The sequence below is a fragment of the Haliotis rubra genome, unplaced genomic scaffold, assembly GCF_003918875.1.
Source record: "Haliotis rubra isolate DU_JTF1 unplaced genomic scaffold, ASM391887v1 Scf39, whole genome shotgun sequence".
NCBI lineage: Eukaryota > Metazoa > Mollusca > Gastropoda > Lepetellida > Haliotidae > Haliotis > Haliotis rubra.
Genome location: NW_025767068.1, coordinates 2,017,867 through 2,034,246, shown reverse-complemented (window position 1 = coordinate 2,034,246; position 16,380 = coordinate 2,017,867). Strand labels below are relative to the sequence as shown.

General features: G+C 41.1%; 1 protein-coding gene across 1 annotated transcript in view; it reads left to right on the top strand.

Annotated features, from left to right (window-relative positions):
- The window catches only part of LOC124286723 (syntaxin-8-like), a 48,064-nt gene that overhangs the window by 5,794 nt on the left and 25,890 nt on the right, over positions 1-16,380 (top strand). The window contains 4 exon segments of the mRNA XM_046723149.1: positions 383-477; positions 2,253-2,357; positions 15,782-15,836; positions 15,838-15,916. Coding sequence (XP_046579105.1) covers positions 383-477; positions 2,253-2,357; positions 15,782-15,836; positions 15,838-15,916 — 334 coding nt within the window.

Here is a 16,380-nt window from a genome sequence, read left to right as displayed (position 1 = left end):
CATGCAGGGGTGGGGGTGAGGATCAATTTCTTTGTTCGTATATTTTAGGGAGTGTCATTCACATTGTACATGCTTCTCCTTGAAAACCTTCTTCATCCCCCCAGCCATAAATTATGAAGAGCCCCTAATAGAACAGGGTGGGGTGTTGGCAATCTCTGCAGTAACTAGTGTATTCGTACTCTTTTGTTTATTTGATTTTAGAAGTGAAAAAATAAAAAATTTAAGTCATGTTTCAGCAGCTTTGCTTCAGGACATAATGATTTGATTATTTAAAAAATATAATATTTTGAAATTACATGATTCTTACTTTTCAGGAAGTAGGGGCTTATCTAATACTCTACTTATTGTGACCTGAAATGATGATTAATATCCTTTTTTCCAGTTGTCTGCACAAGTTCGAGTGTCAATGAAACAGTTTTCTGGGGACCTTGGCAAACTTCGACAGAATCTAATGAGAGCCTCTTCATCCTACCATATGTATCCTTTGTTGCTGCACCCACTGAATATCAAGGTACCTACCTTGACTCACAATATCTACAAGCTGTATCACATTTCACCTACTGACAATATTTGGTCACCTCTGTGGAAGGTCATTTTTACTGCAAATCTCTCATATGTCATGAATGTGTCAACGCCAAGGGCAGTTTGAACTTGAAGGTCATTTTCCACTGAAATTTCTTGCAAACAGAATCATTTCTGGAGTATTGGAAGTTTGAAATGGAGACTTTGTATTTGTAATACCACCAAAGTTTGTGTTAGGCGATGTCCTGTGATTGAAGGTCAAAGTCACTTAGTCACATCAGTGTTTAAACAGAAGTGGTATGGGACTTGTATAGCAACATTCACTCCGACTGTCAACCATGGACTGGTTTGTTGAGTGCATTTTTGGTTTCCGTGGACATAGCTGCAGTGCAGTGAGTGAAACAACATTCGCACAGTCTATTTGGATTGTTATTTTTGGAAAGGCTGCTATTATCTCATAAGAATCCTAGTGTTTGATTTCATGCTGAACTGATTATATTTCAATGTTTGTCAGCACCATACCTGGGCTTGTGGCTTTCACCAGAGTGGTCCACAAAAAGCATCACTTTGGGCTTTCCTTCATCATGAACCTGACGTGCAGTGATATTGAAAATACTGTTCAAAGCTCATTGATGTAAACTCACTCAAAAGTGCAAAATACCCATTGGTTTGAGCAGTTTTAGATTTCATATTTTCCCTGTAAACAAAAGGGGCAGTGGGGTAGCTTAGTGGTTAAAGCGTTGACTCGTCATGCTGAGACCGGGTTGAATCCCCACATGGGTACAATGAAGCCCATTTCTGGTGTGTCCCCTGGAATATTTTCCATGTTGTTTCTTGAAATTTCTTCCCCGTATTGCTGGAATATTTTCATAAAGCAGTCAGTCAGTCAGTGTAAACAAAATAGAAAACTATGAACCATAAACCATGTGGCCTTGCTTGTATGTGACCAAAGTTTTGTTTGTTTCTCTTGTTAAAGGGAGGTAAGAAGTGTATTTCTTGGTTTGACATTGTCATCTGAAAGGATGTCTGGTGGAGGTTTGTAGTGGAGTGGGAATTGCACATTGAGATGTGATGTCAGTTGCTAAGATGTCAATTGCTGTGCTAAGAAAACCGTGGCATTGAACTGTGTTAAGTTCTCAACTTTGCCAAAATTTACTGTTATTTAAAATTAAATGAAGGCCTTTGCTAGATGAAGCGTAATGTCATGGATGCAGGTGATATTTTACTGGAGCTTCTAACACTTTTGGTTGATGCAACTACAAATCACTTGAGACTTTTCTTCTTCTGAATTTCATTATTTGAGTCCAACCAACAATATATAAATACCCCCAATATTATACCTGTAGTGACATGATGGGACCAAGTGTTAATCTGTTCCATGAGCTGCATGTTTCCCCTGCAGTTTTCCTGTTTGCCAGCGGTTTGCCATCATCTTCTACATCTCCCACATCTCCAGGGTTCGCATTTTGGTGAACCTACTCAAATCTCTGCCATCATACAACCTGGAGATGGCTTTGGTTACTAGGTAATACGGGTTGCCTTCATATCTCTTCCTTCCCTTGATGTTGGATTGGTATAATGTTAATGAAAATCATGGGCAAGTAATCTTGCAGTTTCCAGAACCACACCAGAGGTTAGTGTAGGTTTGACTGAAATACACACCTAGGGGTATAGAGGATGATTTTACATGCAGTATATCTTTGGTATGATATTCCTTAACCTGTCATCAGCACCCAGCGTGAGGTGGAACGGAGGCAGCTGCAGCTGGATGGCCTTACCACCAAAGAGAAACAGATGGAGCAGGCCTTCCGCAATGAGCGAGGTGGGGAGACCAGGTGAGCTACGTGTTATTAGTCTGACTAGTGGGTGCTCTTCTCAGGTCAGCTAGCAGCCAAGCCAAGTTTGATGCAGTTTATAAAAAGATTTGTTTTGTCTGCTACTGGAAATGTTTGCAGGTTAAATGCGTAGATTGTTACTCAATTTATTACTTTACACAATGTGTAGGCCTAGACTGACTTTCAGCATATTAACATGGAACATTGTCACTCTTTCAAGTAGTATATGCTGTACACATTCTGTACCGTGTTGTGTGAATTTTGTAATGTGTCATGTGTCAACTTAATACTGTGTTGTGCAAACATTTTCTGTATCATATGGTCATTCTAATTATGGTGCGTCTAGTTTAAACTCGGTACAGTGTCATGTGGTGTGAACTCTGCACGGTGTCATATTCTTTCAAACTCTTTATAGTGTTATGTTCATGCAAACTCTTCACAGTGGCATGTGGTGTAAACTCTGTACACTGTCAAGTCTCCTAAGGCTGCTTTCAAACATTTTCGTTTACAAAACTCTCAACTGGACTATATTATTATGTTGTTCTTTAATATTATTATATTATTATCTTTGTGTCTGTGTTATATATATTGAAAGCAAAATCAGATTGATGTATGTTGATAGTATTCTTGATGTTGAGATTGTGTAGCATCAGTCTGTCCTTCAAGAACAGAGGAATTTGAACAATGATATGTTTCAGGAAACTTACTATTAGGGATGCTCAGTGTTCCAAATTGACTGCTAGTAACTTTTCAACAGATTGAATAACTGGAACCTCCTTATTACTGGAGACATTTGTAGACATCCTGACTGATATCAAATGTGTCAGTTTCTATTCTTCAGAGTTTTTTCCTTGTTATTATTTATAAATTATGCAATATACTGGGATTATTGATGAAACCATATTTCCTTGCACCATCTGCATGAGATAATCATTCAGTGATAAGAGAGGTTTGTAAAATGATGTAGGGGAGACAACTCTTGGTGACTTAATTTTCCCTTCATCTTGCATCCATTTCAGAACGACTTTGTGCTGCTTTGAATATATTGTACATGTCTGAGTGTTTGTGAAAACTATTGATATGTAATACAAATATATCAATCTATATAGAGGATATTATATGAGTTCCCATGTTATACTATGTTTATGACACAAGTGCCTAAATGTTGGTATTTCCTGAGTGAGAGCGAGGGATCTACTGATATTTAGGCCCAAGTGTCGGAAACATAGTATGATATGGGCACGAATATAATATTCTATTTATTATGGAAGTTGTCAAATTGAAGAATATAAACCCAAATCTACTTTCAAACATAGGCTGGCTACTCACCATCTCCACATGTAGAACACAATGTCATATAAGAAACGTGATGTCATAGCATTGTTCATGACGTCACGTCACCATGACAAAGTGATGTTTTGCCCTAGGGCATCGTATGAAAAGTACGAACCCCGATATTTTCGCCCTCTTAGGTAATAAATAGAGGATATTATACGAGTGCCCATGTAATACTATGTTTACGACACGAGTGCCTAAATGTTGGTATTTCCCGAGTGAGAGCGAGGGATATACCGATATTTAGGCACGAGTGTCGTAAACATGGTATGATGTGGGCATGAATATAATATTCTGTTTATTACCGAAGTCGTCAAATTGAGGGAAATAACCCAAATCTACTTTCAAACAGGCTATCTACCCGCCGTCGCCGCATGTAGAACGCAACGTCACAGAAGAAATGTGACGTCATAGCATTGTTCATGACGTCACGTCACCATGACAAAGTGATATTTTGCATTAGGGCATTGTATGAAAAATATGAACCCCGATATGTTCGCCCCAAATAGTGCTGACATACTGTCACAGGGATTTAGTCTTGATAATTACAACTGGTAATCATGCTAAATTGTCTTGCACAAATTAGTCAGTTATTTTATTATTATTTTTATTTATATATATTTATATAGCGCCAATATCCAGATCACCTGCTCAAAGGCACTTTGTTTTTCCTTGATCATTGGATGTCAGTCTCAAACGGCACAATGTATTATCAATCTCAACTCCCTGGGGAGCATACAACTCTTGCAGCCACTAGGCGCACCGAGTTAATGTGGCTTTCCTGTCCTTGCGAGGTACCCATTCACAGCTGGGTGGAATGAGACATGTAGTCACAGTATTTTATCCAAGTTTACTGCACGTTGCTGTACCCGCAACTAGGTGTTTGCACGTATTCATGTGGCCACCATCTGGTCATATACCAACGGATTCGTGGGTTCTTTTAAGTGCACAGGGTTGTGTACTGTACATTAGGGGTTGTGACAACACTGCGAGAGTCTGCACGCAAAGTTGACTCCAAGGTTTTTACACCCAGTCACAGGTGGGCTCGATCCCGTCACCTCAAGCTCGCTGGATCACTAGCCTGGTGCCTTAGCCAGCTCGCCCACCACGCCCATCATGCCCCCTGATTTGCCTGATATGATGCTAAAATTATATTAGTATTCTAGTATATGACAACTGATCACAAGTTCAATCAGTAACTATAACACATTTTATTCTTTTGTACATTTTGAGTTGTTTTCTGATGGTTTGAATTTGTTTGTAGATATCTTAACCCAGCTAATAGCAGGTATGATTATTTTGAGTTTCGCCTTTTACTGAACCAAACCTGCAGAAACCATCACCCCATTAGGCAAATACTAGTAGGCCCACCCAAAAGCTTTCCCATACTGACTTAGCAAACTGCCACACACAGACACACAAACCCAGTAAGCTGCCACACACAGACACACAAACCCAGCAAACTGTTGCACAATGACACACAAACCCAGCAAACTGTTGCACACTGACACACAAACCCAGCAAACTGTTGCACACTGACACACAAACCCACACAAACCCAGCATACTGTCAGCAAACTGCCACCAGAGACATACAGACCCAGCAAACTGCCACATACAGATCCAGCAAGCTGTTGCACACTGACACACAGACCCAGCAAACTGCCACACACAGACCCAGCAAACTGCCACTCACAGACCCCGCAAACTGCCACACACAGACCCAGCAAACTGCCACACACAGACCCAGGAAACTGCTGCACACTGACACACAGACCCAGCAAACTGACACATACAGACCCAGGAAACTGCCACATACAGACCCAGCAAATTGTTGCACACTGACACATAGACCTAGGAAACTGCCACACACAGACCCAGCAAACTGCCACACACAGACTCAGCAAACTGCCACACACAGACCCAGCAAACTGCCACACACAGACTCACAGACCCAGCAAACTGCCACACACAGACCCAGTAAACTGCCACACACAAACCTAGCAAACTGCCACACACAGACCCAGCAAATTGCCACACACAGACTCAGCAAACTGCCACACACAGACTCACAGACCCAGCAAACTGCCACACACAGACCCAGCAAAGTGTGCCACACAGACCAAGGAACTAAACGTCTTCTCTCTACAAACTATCCCACTCAGTAAGATTTTTCATGCCTTAACACATGCATTCAACACAATTCTCCATCCTACTTGCTTCTTCTGCCTGTTAACTGCACCATTAACTAATTTACTCCACACTACCCCACCATACAGACTTCCTTACCCCATAAACTGCCCCATCACAGCAACTTCCCCTCCCCACAAACTACCACATCACAGCAACTTCCCCCTCCCCACAAACTGCCCCATCACAGCAACTTCCCCTCCCCACAAACTGCCCCATCACTCAGAGTGACCCCTGAAACTGCCCTCCACCCACCACAACCTTGCCTTGTAAACTGCCCCACCCAACAAACCACCACACCATTGACACCACTTCCCGCCATGCACAATTCCATGTGTTCTCAAGTTAAACAACGTGTAATAACGTAAATATCATTGTTATATTATTATGTTCTTTCAAGCTTTCGTATTTATTTTGGTTTTGCTAGAAGAAATAGAAGCAAATAAAATTGCAGTAGGGTTGATAATCATGTAAGAAAATACTTGGTAAGACTTGGTTATCGCGTTTGTCTTGGCAAAAACCTTCAATATTTGTTCCTGACCAGTTGATCATATCCTGAGTCTGTAGTTTGCTATATTCCCAGAAAATTAATCTGACTTTATATACCATGTTGAGTTATGCGATAAAATCATGAGTCCCCTTTCTGATGATGATCATCAACACTTGCATCCCACTAGAACTATCCAGTCATATAAACGTATATTAATGTTTCAAGAAGTGTATTCAAGGCCATCTGCCCATTACACATATGGTTTGAAGACAGGTTATATTTGAGTGATACAAGTCTTTTTCAATTTCAAATTGAACTTCAGTGTAAGACTCTAAGAATACTGTCTTCTGTTCTTTCTTTTGTAATCCATGTTCACCGGTAAATTTTGGCTGAAAATGATATTAATTAATGTGATTGTTCAAAGTGGTTAGGAAACAGTCTTTCATTTTGTATCATGATGCAGAGTGTGACAGTATGTTGGTTACTTGAAGGTTTGGATAAACTGAAGTGTTTGAAAAGTGTGCATTCTGATACTTTTGAAGTCACTGAAGAGTTATTCACCCTTTTGCCATCAACAGATTTCTCTGTTTTTGTGTGGTGTCTTTTTATCAATGGCTTCTTGGCAGAAAATTTGTGTAATATTCATTTAATTTGTATCTAGCTGCTAATTTTAGGAAAGATGTCATTAAGATTGTAAACATATCGGTTGCAATCTACATGTGCTGGTATGTTTCATGTTAATGCTCAGTACACAGTATTGAAGTTGATAGTCCACAGACACTCACAACTCATGTCTTATAAAGAACTAGAAAATACTGCAAGCTTCAAAGTCTGATCTAAGTCTGTTAGACATCTTTGATCCTGTTAACTTCCGATCAAGGTCCAGCATTTAGTTATATGCTTCTTGTCTTGTGCTAGGTGATGTCAAGAGTAATGTATCTTTGTGTTGCTGAATGTTCACGTGGTAACCAACACACTGGTTATCTGTTTTCACTTTGGAACATTTCACTCAGGAATTAAATGTTATTGCCCAATGCCTTGCCAAGGACAGTTTTACAACACTAAGGTAATAGATTTTCAGCTTGTACCTCCTGCCATTTTGACATGTTCTGCCTGATAGATAGACAGGAATGAACTGTTTTATTCTGAAACATGAAACACTAAGATACATTTGGAGAAAGGTAAAGATATTTGTTAGTGGCATTATTAATGAACATTGCACATTTTAAACATCCAAGTGTGTTTTAGTAACCAGCTACAGATGTATCAAGGAGACTAAGCTGATAGTGTTTAATCATGTTTTTGCTGTCAATCATGGATCATTCTGACCCAGACACTAATATTTTTACACCAGTGATAAAGCTAGGACGTTACTGAGTTGCTGATTTCGACTTTTTCATCTGTATGTTAGACAGTACAAACCTATATAAGTATATTTCTCTGTCTATATAAATGCATATACCATCCTTCTACATTTATATAGACAGATTAATTATACAAACTTGTCAAAAAAATATTTAATTAGTGCCCACCCAAATATAGGAATAAACATAAATGTACACAACATGCCAGATTTCCACCCACCTCTGAAGAAAATGAATATTCTTTTAGAAAAATTCCATGAACCAACTGACAAAAAGGATTGTCCAAATTATACATTTGGAGTTTGCCCTGAAGGGAATTAAGCAGTGGGTTTCACTCTCGGAACTAAACATTGTAAGAGACATCTTCATGAAACAGTATGTACATTCATTATATAGTGTAGATTTGCCTTTTTCGTTTAACATTTCCCATAAATAATGTATTTTCTGTATATGAATTTTGTAAATATTTATTTGGTATTTGAACTGAATGGAAGGAAGTGATTTCTGGAGAAGAACTAAACATCTACAAGATATGTCTTTACAAAACACATTCACCATTAAATGTATGCTTGTCTTTTCGTAATGAAGGCCTCACAATTTGAAAACTGATATCTTTCCCTTTTTATAGAAGCAAGTTGGATTTAGACACAATAACAGCATTTGGTATGCACTTCAACTTGGCTGATTTACAATGTGTTGCTACATAAATGTTATCTACTAGTTTGATTAGTTGGCACATCAGTAGACACTGCAACAAACAAAACTGTTCAAGAAAAACTTTGGAGATGTATTGCAAGTTCCACAGATTTCGAGGTCCAAACATGCTAATAATTCTTGTATCTAACTGTACTGTGTACCTTACTCTGCCGACTAAGCTGTAAAGGTTAGGGGCAACAACACCTGGCTGTATAACAATGCTACATACTACCATTCATGACATTCACATGAACACATTGTGCAGTACAGAGATACGCAATATTCTCTAAGCCTTCACAAAGATGATAAGAACCTTTGTTTATCATTGTAGTCTTATTAATGCAGATATTTGTACAACGTTTTATTGAGATGCGATACAGCAGGTCTTGTATTCAACCTCTTCCACCAGCAGGTGGGCAAACCGGTTCATATTTAAAATTTCTTTGCACATCATTCTTTTCAAGATCAGGCAATGATCAAGGGATATAGATGACTTTGCCTTCTTGTCATTTCTGCATTTCCTCCTGCTAAACATCATGGGGTTGTTTTCAATTCGGTAAACCAACAAATACAAATAGGCCTCAGGGTACATGTTAGAAGTATAGAAGAGATTTGGAGGAATCTGAGTGAAACTGAGAGACTTCCCACAACATTTTATACAGGTGCATTCATGCTGAACTGCAGTACCATGTCATTTAAACCATACTTCTAAGTTGTGAGTCTTTTTTCAAGTGTTTTGGCTATTTGGATATAAATTATTTGTCTGAGGATGGTTTTCAGGAATTAGGGTATCCATTGTATGAGTATTTATTCTCTATGAAATGCATGGAAAATATTTCCAGTGTGAAAAACTATGTGAAATTTACACGTACTGGTACATGTTAATATGTGGCAGTCTTCAGGTAGCATTTACATCTTACTGTTGTATTTGTTCTCGTCATTTATGACTTGGCACACAGATCTCCTTGAGGTGTTGTTTGATCAATAGAGGGATTGGTAACAATACAATAAATCTTGTCCACATTCTGCTGGCCAGTGCATCTGCAATTTCCCTTATATTGTTTCCCCCAGGTGATAGTTGAAACTTGTCATATCATATTTACAATATCCTCTTTCTTCTCTGCAGGTAGTCGCGTATGACAGTAAGGATCGTGCTTGATTTTCTTTTTCTGAAGCTTTTCCGTGCATCACCACAATGATGGGCACACTTCGTGGGTGATCTGTCAGTCCGTTTTCTTTCCTGATTGCATTAGATGTAAGAAGTTCACTTCTGTTTGGTCAACCTAGAGCAGTTATGAGTCTAAGAGGATGGATATATATATCTTGTGTTTGATAAGCAGACAGGTAATGGAATTCCTCTCCTTGTCAATCTCTCCATTGTCGTTATGAATGAACACCAATAAGGGTCTTGCGATGAGAATATCACGCTTTGGGGGTAAAGCACTACTTGTAGCTCCTCCACAGGTCTGACTAACGTTTAAGTATTTTGTTAGTACAAGCCCAGCCCTATCATATAAATACACTCCTTCCCACTGCTACAAAGGACAGAAAATGATTCTTTAGTCCTCTGCGGAATTAACACCTGTTAAGGTGGTCAGTGAGAGACCCCTCTTCCCTGTCCACCCCCCGAACCAGCTCCTGCAAATATCTCCCTTCTCTGTTTGAAGAGAGACCATGGCTATAGTATCTATGCGCGACAATTTTCTCCAAGGAGAGAATCAACAAGACAGTGTAAGAAACTGATTCCTTGGACAAACATAGGTCTTGATCACTAATTGCTTGGAGTGTAGGAATGTGCTGGGATGCCTTGGCAGTGGGGATGCCTTGTTGGGAGAAAATACAGTGGTGATGATCATCCTAATACAGACTCACGTAAAGGGAGAGCTGATACACTGAGAGAGCCCCACAGTGACAGTGTGAAACACAGGGGTCCCACTGCCTCAGTGTGATACATAGGGGTCCCACAGACACAGTGTGAAACACAGATGTCCCACAGACACAGTGTGATACATAGGGGTCCCACAGACACAGTGTGATACATAGGGGTCCCACAGACACAGTGTGATACATAGGGGTCCCACACACACAGTGTGATACAGTGTGATACATAGGGGTCCCACAGACACAGTGTGATACATAGGGGTCCCACAGACACAGTGTGATACACAGGGGGTCCCACAGACACAGTGTGATACATAGGGGTCCCACAGACACAGTGTGATACAGGGGTGTGATACACAGGGGTCCCAGACACAGTGTGATACATAGGGGTCCAACAGACACAGTGTGATACATAGGGGTCCCACAGACACAGTGTGATACATAGGGGTCCCACAGACACAGTGTGATACACAGGGGTCCCACAGACACAGTGTGATACACAGGGGTCCCACAGACACAGTGTGATACACAGGGGTCCCACAGACACAGTGTGATACATAGGGGTCCCACAGACACAGTGTGATACACAGGGGTCCAACAGACACAGTGTGATACATAGGGGTCCCACACACAGTGTGTGATACACATGGGTCCACAGACACAGTGTGTGGTACACAGGGGTCCACAGACACAGTGTGATACATAGGGGTCCCACAGACACAGTGTGATACATAGGGGTCCCACAGACACAGTGTGATACATAGGGGTCCCACAGACACAGTGTGATACACAGGGTCCCACAGACACAGTGTGATACACAGGGGTCCCACAGACACAGTGTGATACATAGGGTCCCACAGGGTGTGATACACCCACAGACACAGTGTGTGATACATAGGGGTCCCACAGACACAGTGTGATACACAGGGGTCCCACAGACACAGGGTCCCACAGACACAGTGTGATACATAGGGGTCCCACAGACACAGTGTGATACACAGGGTCCCACAGACACAGTGTGATACACAGGGGTCCCACAGACACAGTGTGATACACAGGGGTCCCACAGACACAGTGTGATACATAGGGGTCCCACAGACACAGTGTGATACACAGTGGGGGGTCCCACAGACACAGTGTGATACAGGGGTCCCACAGACACAGTGTGATACATAGGGGTCCCACAGACACAGTGTGATACATAGGGGTCCCACAGACACAGTGTGATACATAGGGGTCCCACAGACACAGTGTGATACAGACACAGGGGTCCACAGACACAGTGTGATACATAGGGGTCCCACAGACACAGTGTGATACACAGGGGTCCCACAGACACAGTGTGATACACAGGGGGTCCACTGCCTCAGTGTGATACATACAGACACAGGGTCCCACAGACACAGTGTGATACACAGGGTCCCACAGACACAGTGTGATACATAGGGGTCCCACAGATACACAGGGGTCCCACAGACACAGTGTGATACACAGGGGTCCCACAGACACAGTGTGATACACCCCAGGGGGTCCCACAGACACAGTGTGATACACAGGGGTCCCACAGGTGATACACAGGGGTCCCACAGACACAGTGTGATACACAGGGGTCCCACAGACACAGTGTGATACATAGGGGTCCCACAGACACAGTGTGATACACAGGGGTCCCACAGACACAGTGTGATACATAGGGGTCCCACAGACACAGTGTGATACACAGGGGTCCCACAGACACAGTGTGATACACAGGGGTCCCACAGACACAGTGTGATACACAGGGGTCCCACAGACACAGTGTGATACACAGGGGTCCACAGACACAGTGTGATACACAGGGGTCCCACAGACACAGTGTGATACACAGGGGTCCCACAGACACAGTGTGATACACAGGGGTCCCACAGACACAGTGTGACACACAGGGGTCCCACAGACACAGTGTGATACACAGGGGTCCCACAGACACAGTGTGATACACAGGGGTCCCACAGACACAGTGTGATACACAGATGGGACACAGTGTGATACACAGGGGTCCCACAGACACAGTGTGATACACAGGGGTCCCACAGACACAGTGTGATACACAGGGGTCCCACAGACACAGTGTGATACACAGGGGTCCCACAGACACAGTGTGATACACAGGGGTCCCACAGACACAGTGTGATACACAGGGGTCCCACAGACACAGTGTGATACATAGGGTCCCCACAGACACAGATGTGACACAGTGTGATACACAGGGGTCCCACAGACACAGTGTGATACACAGGGGTCCCACAGACACAATGTGATACATAGGGGTCCCACAGACACAATGTGAAACACAGGGGTCCCCAGACACAGTGTGATACACAGGGGTCCCACAGACACAATGTGATACACAGGGGTCCCCCAGACACAGTGTGATACACAGGGGTCCCCCAGACACAATGTGTTACACAGGAGTCCCCCAGACACAGTGTGATACACAGGGGTCCCACAGACACAGTGTGATACACAGGGGTCCCACAGACACAGTGTGATACACAGGGGTCCCACAGACACAGTGTGAAACACAGGGGTCCCACAGACACAGCGTGAAACATAGGGGTCCCACAGACACAGCGTGAAACATAGGGGTCCCCCAGACACAGTGTGAAACACAGATGTCCCACAGACACAGTGTTATTTTTAGGGTCCAGCAGATACATTGTAATGCATCGAGGTCCCACGGTTATAAGAAAACAAAGAATTTTATATGAATGGTGCTTTAAAATTCATATGCTGACTTTTATAGTTATCCCGCTTCGCGCGTTTAGCGTGAAGCGGGGGATATAGTATTAGGCTCCGTACGTCCGTACCTACGTATGAAATTGGAATATCTTAAGAACCGTTCACTAGATTCTTTTCATATTTGGTACCCAGGTTCATCACACTATAAGAAAGGTCCAAGTCAGGTTTGGTGACATTGACCTTCATTTCAAGGTCACAAGGGAACTTTCACGTTTTACCTGCATGTTAAGCTATCTCAAGAACCGTTCACTGGATTTTTTTCATATTTGACACCAAGCTTTATCTAGGGAAGGCGCAGGGCCCAGTCGATTTTGGTGACCTTCACTTAAATTTCAAGGTCACAGAGACACTTTGAAGATTTCAGCATATATAAAAATTAACCTACATGTTATGCTTGTCAGCGAGATACTTCAAGAACCATTCACTGGAGTTTCTTCATATTTGACACCAAGCTTCATCCAGGGAAGGCGCAGGGCCCAGTCGATTTTGGTGACCTTCACTTAATTTTCAAGGTCACAGAGACACTTTGAAGATTTCAGCATGTTTAATTGCATGTTAAGATAGTCAGCAAGATGTCGCAAAAAATATTCAGTGGATTTTCTTCATATTTGACACCAAGCTTCATCTAGGGAAGACCCAGGGCCCAGTCACTTTTGGTGACCTTCACATAATATTTAGGGTCACAATGACACTTTGAAGATTTCAGCATGTTAACCTGAATTGTCAGCAAGATATTTTAAGAACGGTTCACTGGATTTTCTTCATAGACTTTTAAGACTTTTAAGAATGTTTTTCAATAAGCAATTTCTTTAGTACTAGTTTTGCATATTTCATACACTATGACATTCATGTCAAGGTCAAAGTCGTCTTGAAAATATGTGTGTGTTTGAACAACTAAAGAGCCAGATATCAAGAGGTTGATTAGTCATGTTTTTGTTGACATTTAACTTCATCTTAAACTTTCATTACTTTATAAGTTTGATTTGATAATTTGCGGTCGGGGATGATGTCACCTTAGTGACAATGCTTGTTTTTTCTAAAATGCAGAATGTCAAAAAGAAGAAATTATCATGGGACCTTCTATTATCGCGGTAGTTAATGTTGTCGCCATCGGGATTATGAACGGCTACTGACATTTAGCATTTTATATATATTTTCAGTTGACTGATCTTTAATCTTCATTTCTGTCACAAATAATGTGACACATGGTCGCAACTCGTTTAATACCATTGCGGCAATTCCGATTGTCTCGTTTGACCCGGAAATTGAAGCAACTCTCTATTATCGCGGTATTGCTATTTTCTTACTATGGCCCGCGGTACAAGCAGATGACACTGTGAAACGTTTACTAAGACAAGTAACGAATCTAAATAGTTTGATCATTAAAAAATATTTAGGAATTTCATTCACATTAGTAATATCATCATGCTTTTAACCCAAACATCAGAAACTTCTATTCATTTGGATACAAGGTAACAATAACGTTACAAAATATTATTTTTCCGGCTTAAAATGTACCATTACAAGTTGCTGCCGTGTGCAGAGTGAAGTTGCATAATACGTCACTTCCTGTTATATTTTTAGCACGGAAAATATGCAAATGACCTTATAGTTGTCGCAGGATTGCTTTTGATGAAGTAAGTTTTGATTCATGCTAGATGTAAGGGCAGTAGGGGTCATACTAGTTTCAAAATGTTCTAGAACTTACTGAAAAGATGAATGCTTTAATATTTCTCCGATTACACATAACATTCCAATGAAATAAATGTCTTTTTCAAGAGCGATGAATATATTTTACGTAATTTGCATATGTAAACAGCCGATGAGGGGCGTGGTGTTTCTGCTTTCCCGATGTTTTTGCGTGCCGCGATAATAGAGAGCCCGCGATAATAGAGAGTCCCAGTATATAAGGCAAAGTTAAAATGTAGTCCTGCTTGATTGTAAAAACATATGGTATAATAAATGAACAGTGATTTAAAGGGCTTATGCTTATTGAATAGGTTCTTAGGAATAAATGAAATGGAAAATGATTTATAATGTTGAGAATCGATGTAAGGATATCAAGCTGGTATTAGAGATACAAATATTTGATGCAGACTGAAACACTATAACCATGATAAGACCAAGAACATGAACAGACCATGTGCACTTGGGGTTACCAGGAACTATAATTGTACTATACCAGCAAACAGTCAGCTTACATCCACAGCAGACAGCACTATCATCTGAAGGCGGACGTATGATCTGTGTGCTATGAACTTTATCAGTTTTCTTTATTTAATGTGATTTAATATTTGTCCAAGCACCACTTTATGTATTGCAATATGCATTGAAGAACCAGTTCTATTATCGATACATTGAAACATATACCATAACTAGTGAATTTGAATGCTGTGTTTAAATTTGGTATCATCACAGCTTCATCCTTGTCCTACGAGGGTTTAAGGTAATCTGGATGAAACATTTCTGTAGCCATGCTTGAAATCAAGCAGCCATAAATTCAGCACGTTTAATGTATCAGTGGAATCAAACTGAAACTCAAAGCAGTGTATCAGTACTGAAATTCCATCCTCACACCAAAGGTTGTTCGTTCTTTATCATGCTAGTATTAATGGGATCCAGAAAAATAATGATATTCAGCATGTTTTCAGGGAATTGGAAATGTAATGGAATTTGCCTTTATTTCAGGCAATCACTGTTGGGAAATCGTGGAACGGACACATTTGCCTCCAGTGACCCCTGGGGGGATGAATGAGGATCCAGACAACTTCCGAGGGGTGGCTAATAATGAGATTCAGGCTCAGCAACAGGATATTATTAGAGGTGAGCAGTTGTGTGGAAAATAATATTTAGGCACTGAGGCTTAGTTGTTAAGAAAGCCCTGACATGTTGCGGTAGCTTTCTAAAGATGCAGGGGATAATCTGTGAATAAAAAAACATTTATGGTGCCTGCATGGACATATAATTGATGATATAGAGAGGGAAATTGCAAACATCAATCGAAGTATGCTACCAATGATCCAGACATTACATGCACTGTAAATAATTGTCGTAATTAGGTGTCCAATGCTTAATGATAATGTGATTAGTCATTTAAAAAAAAAGAGACTACAAGTTTTCTCGAGGGTAAAAATATTAATTTGCTGCAGGCTTATACAAACCATTTTATGTAATGAAAGCTTGATATGAGGACACCCATTATAATGAGTAGTTGTGGTGTGAACAGTGTCAGTTACATCAAGGCATGTGGAAGGCATAGCAACTGAGGCACTTAATGGACATAGGCA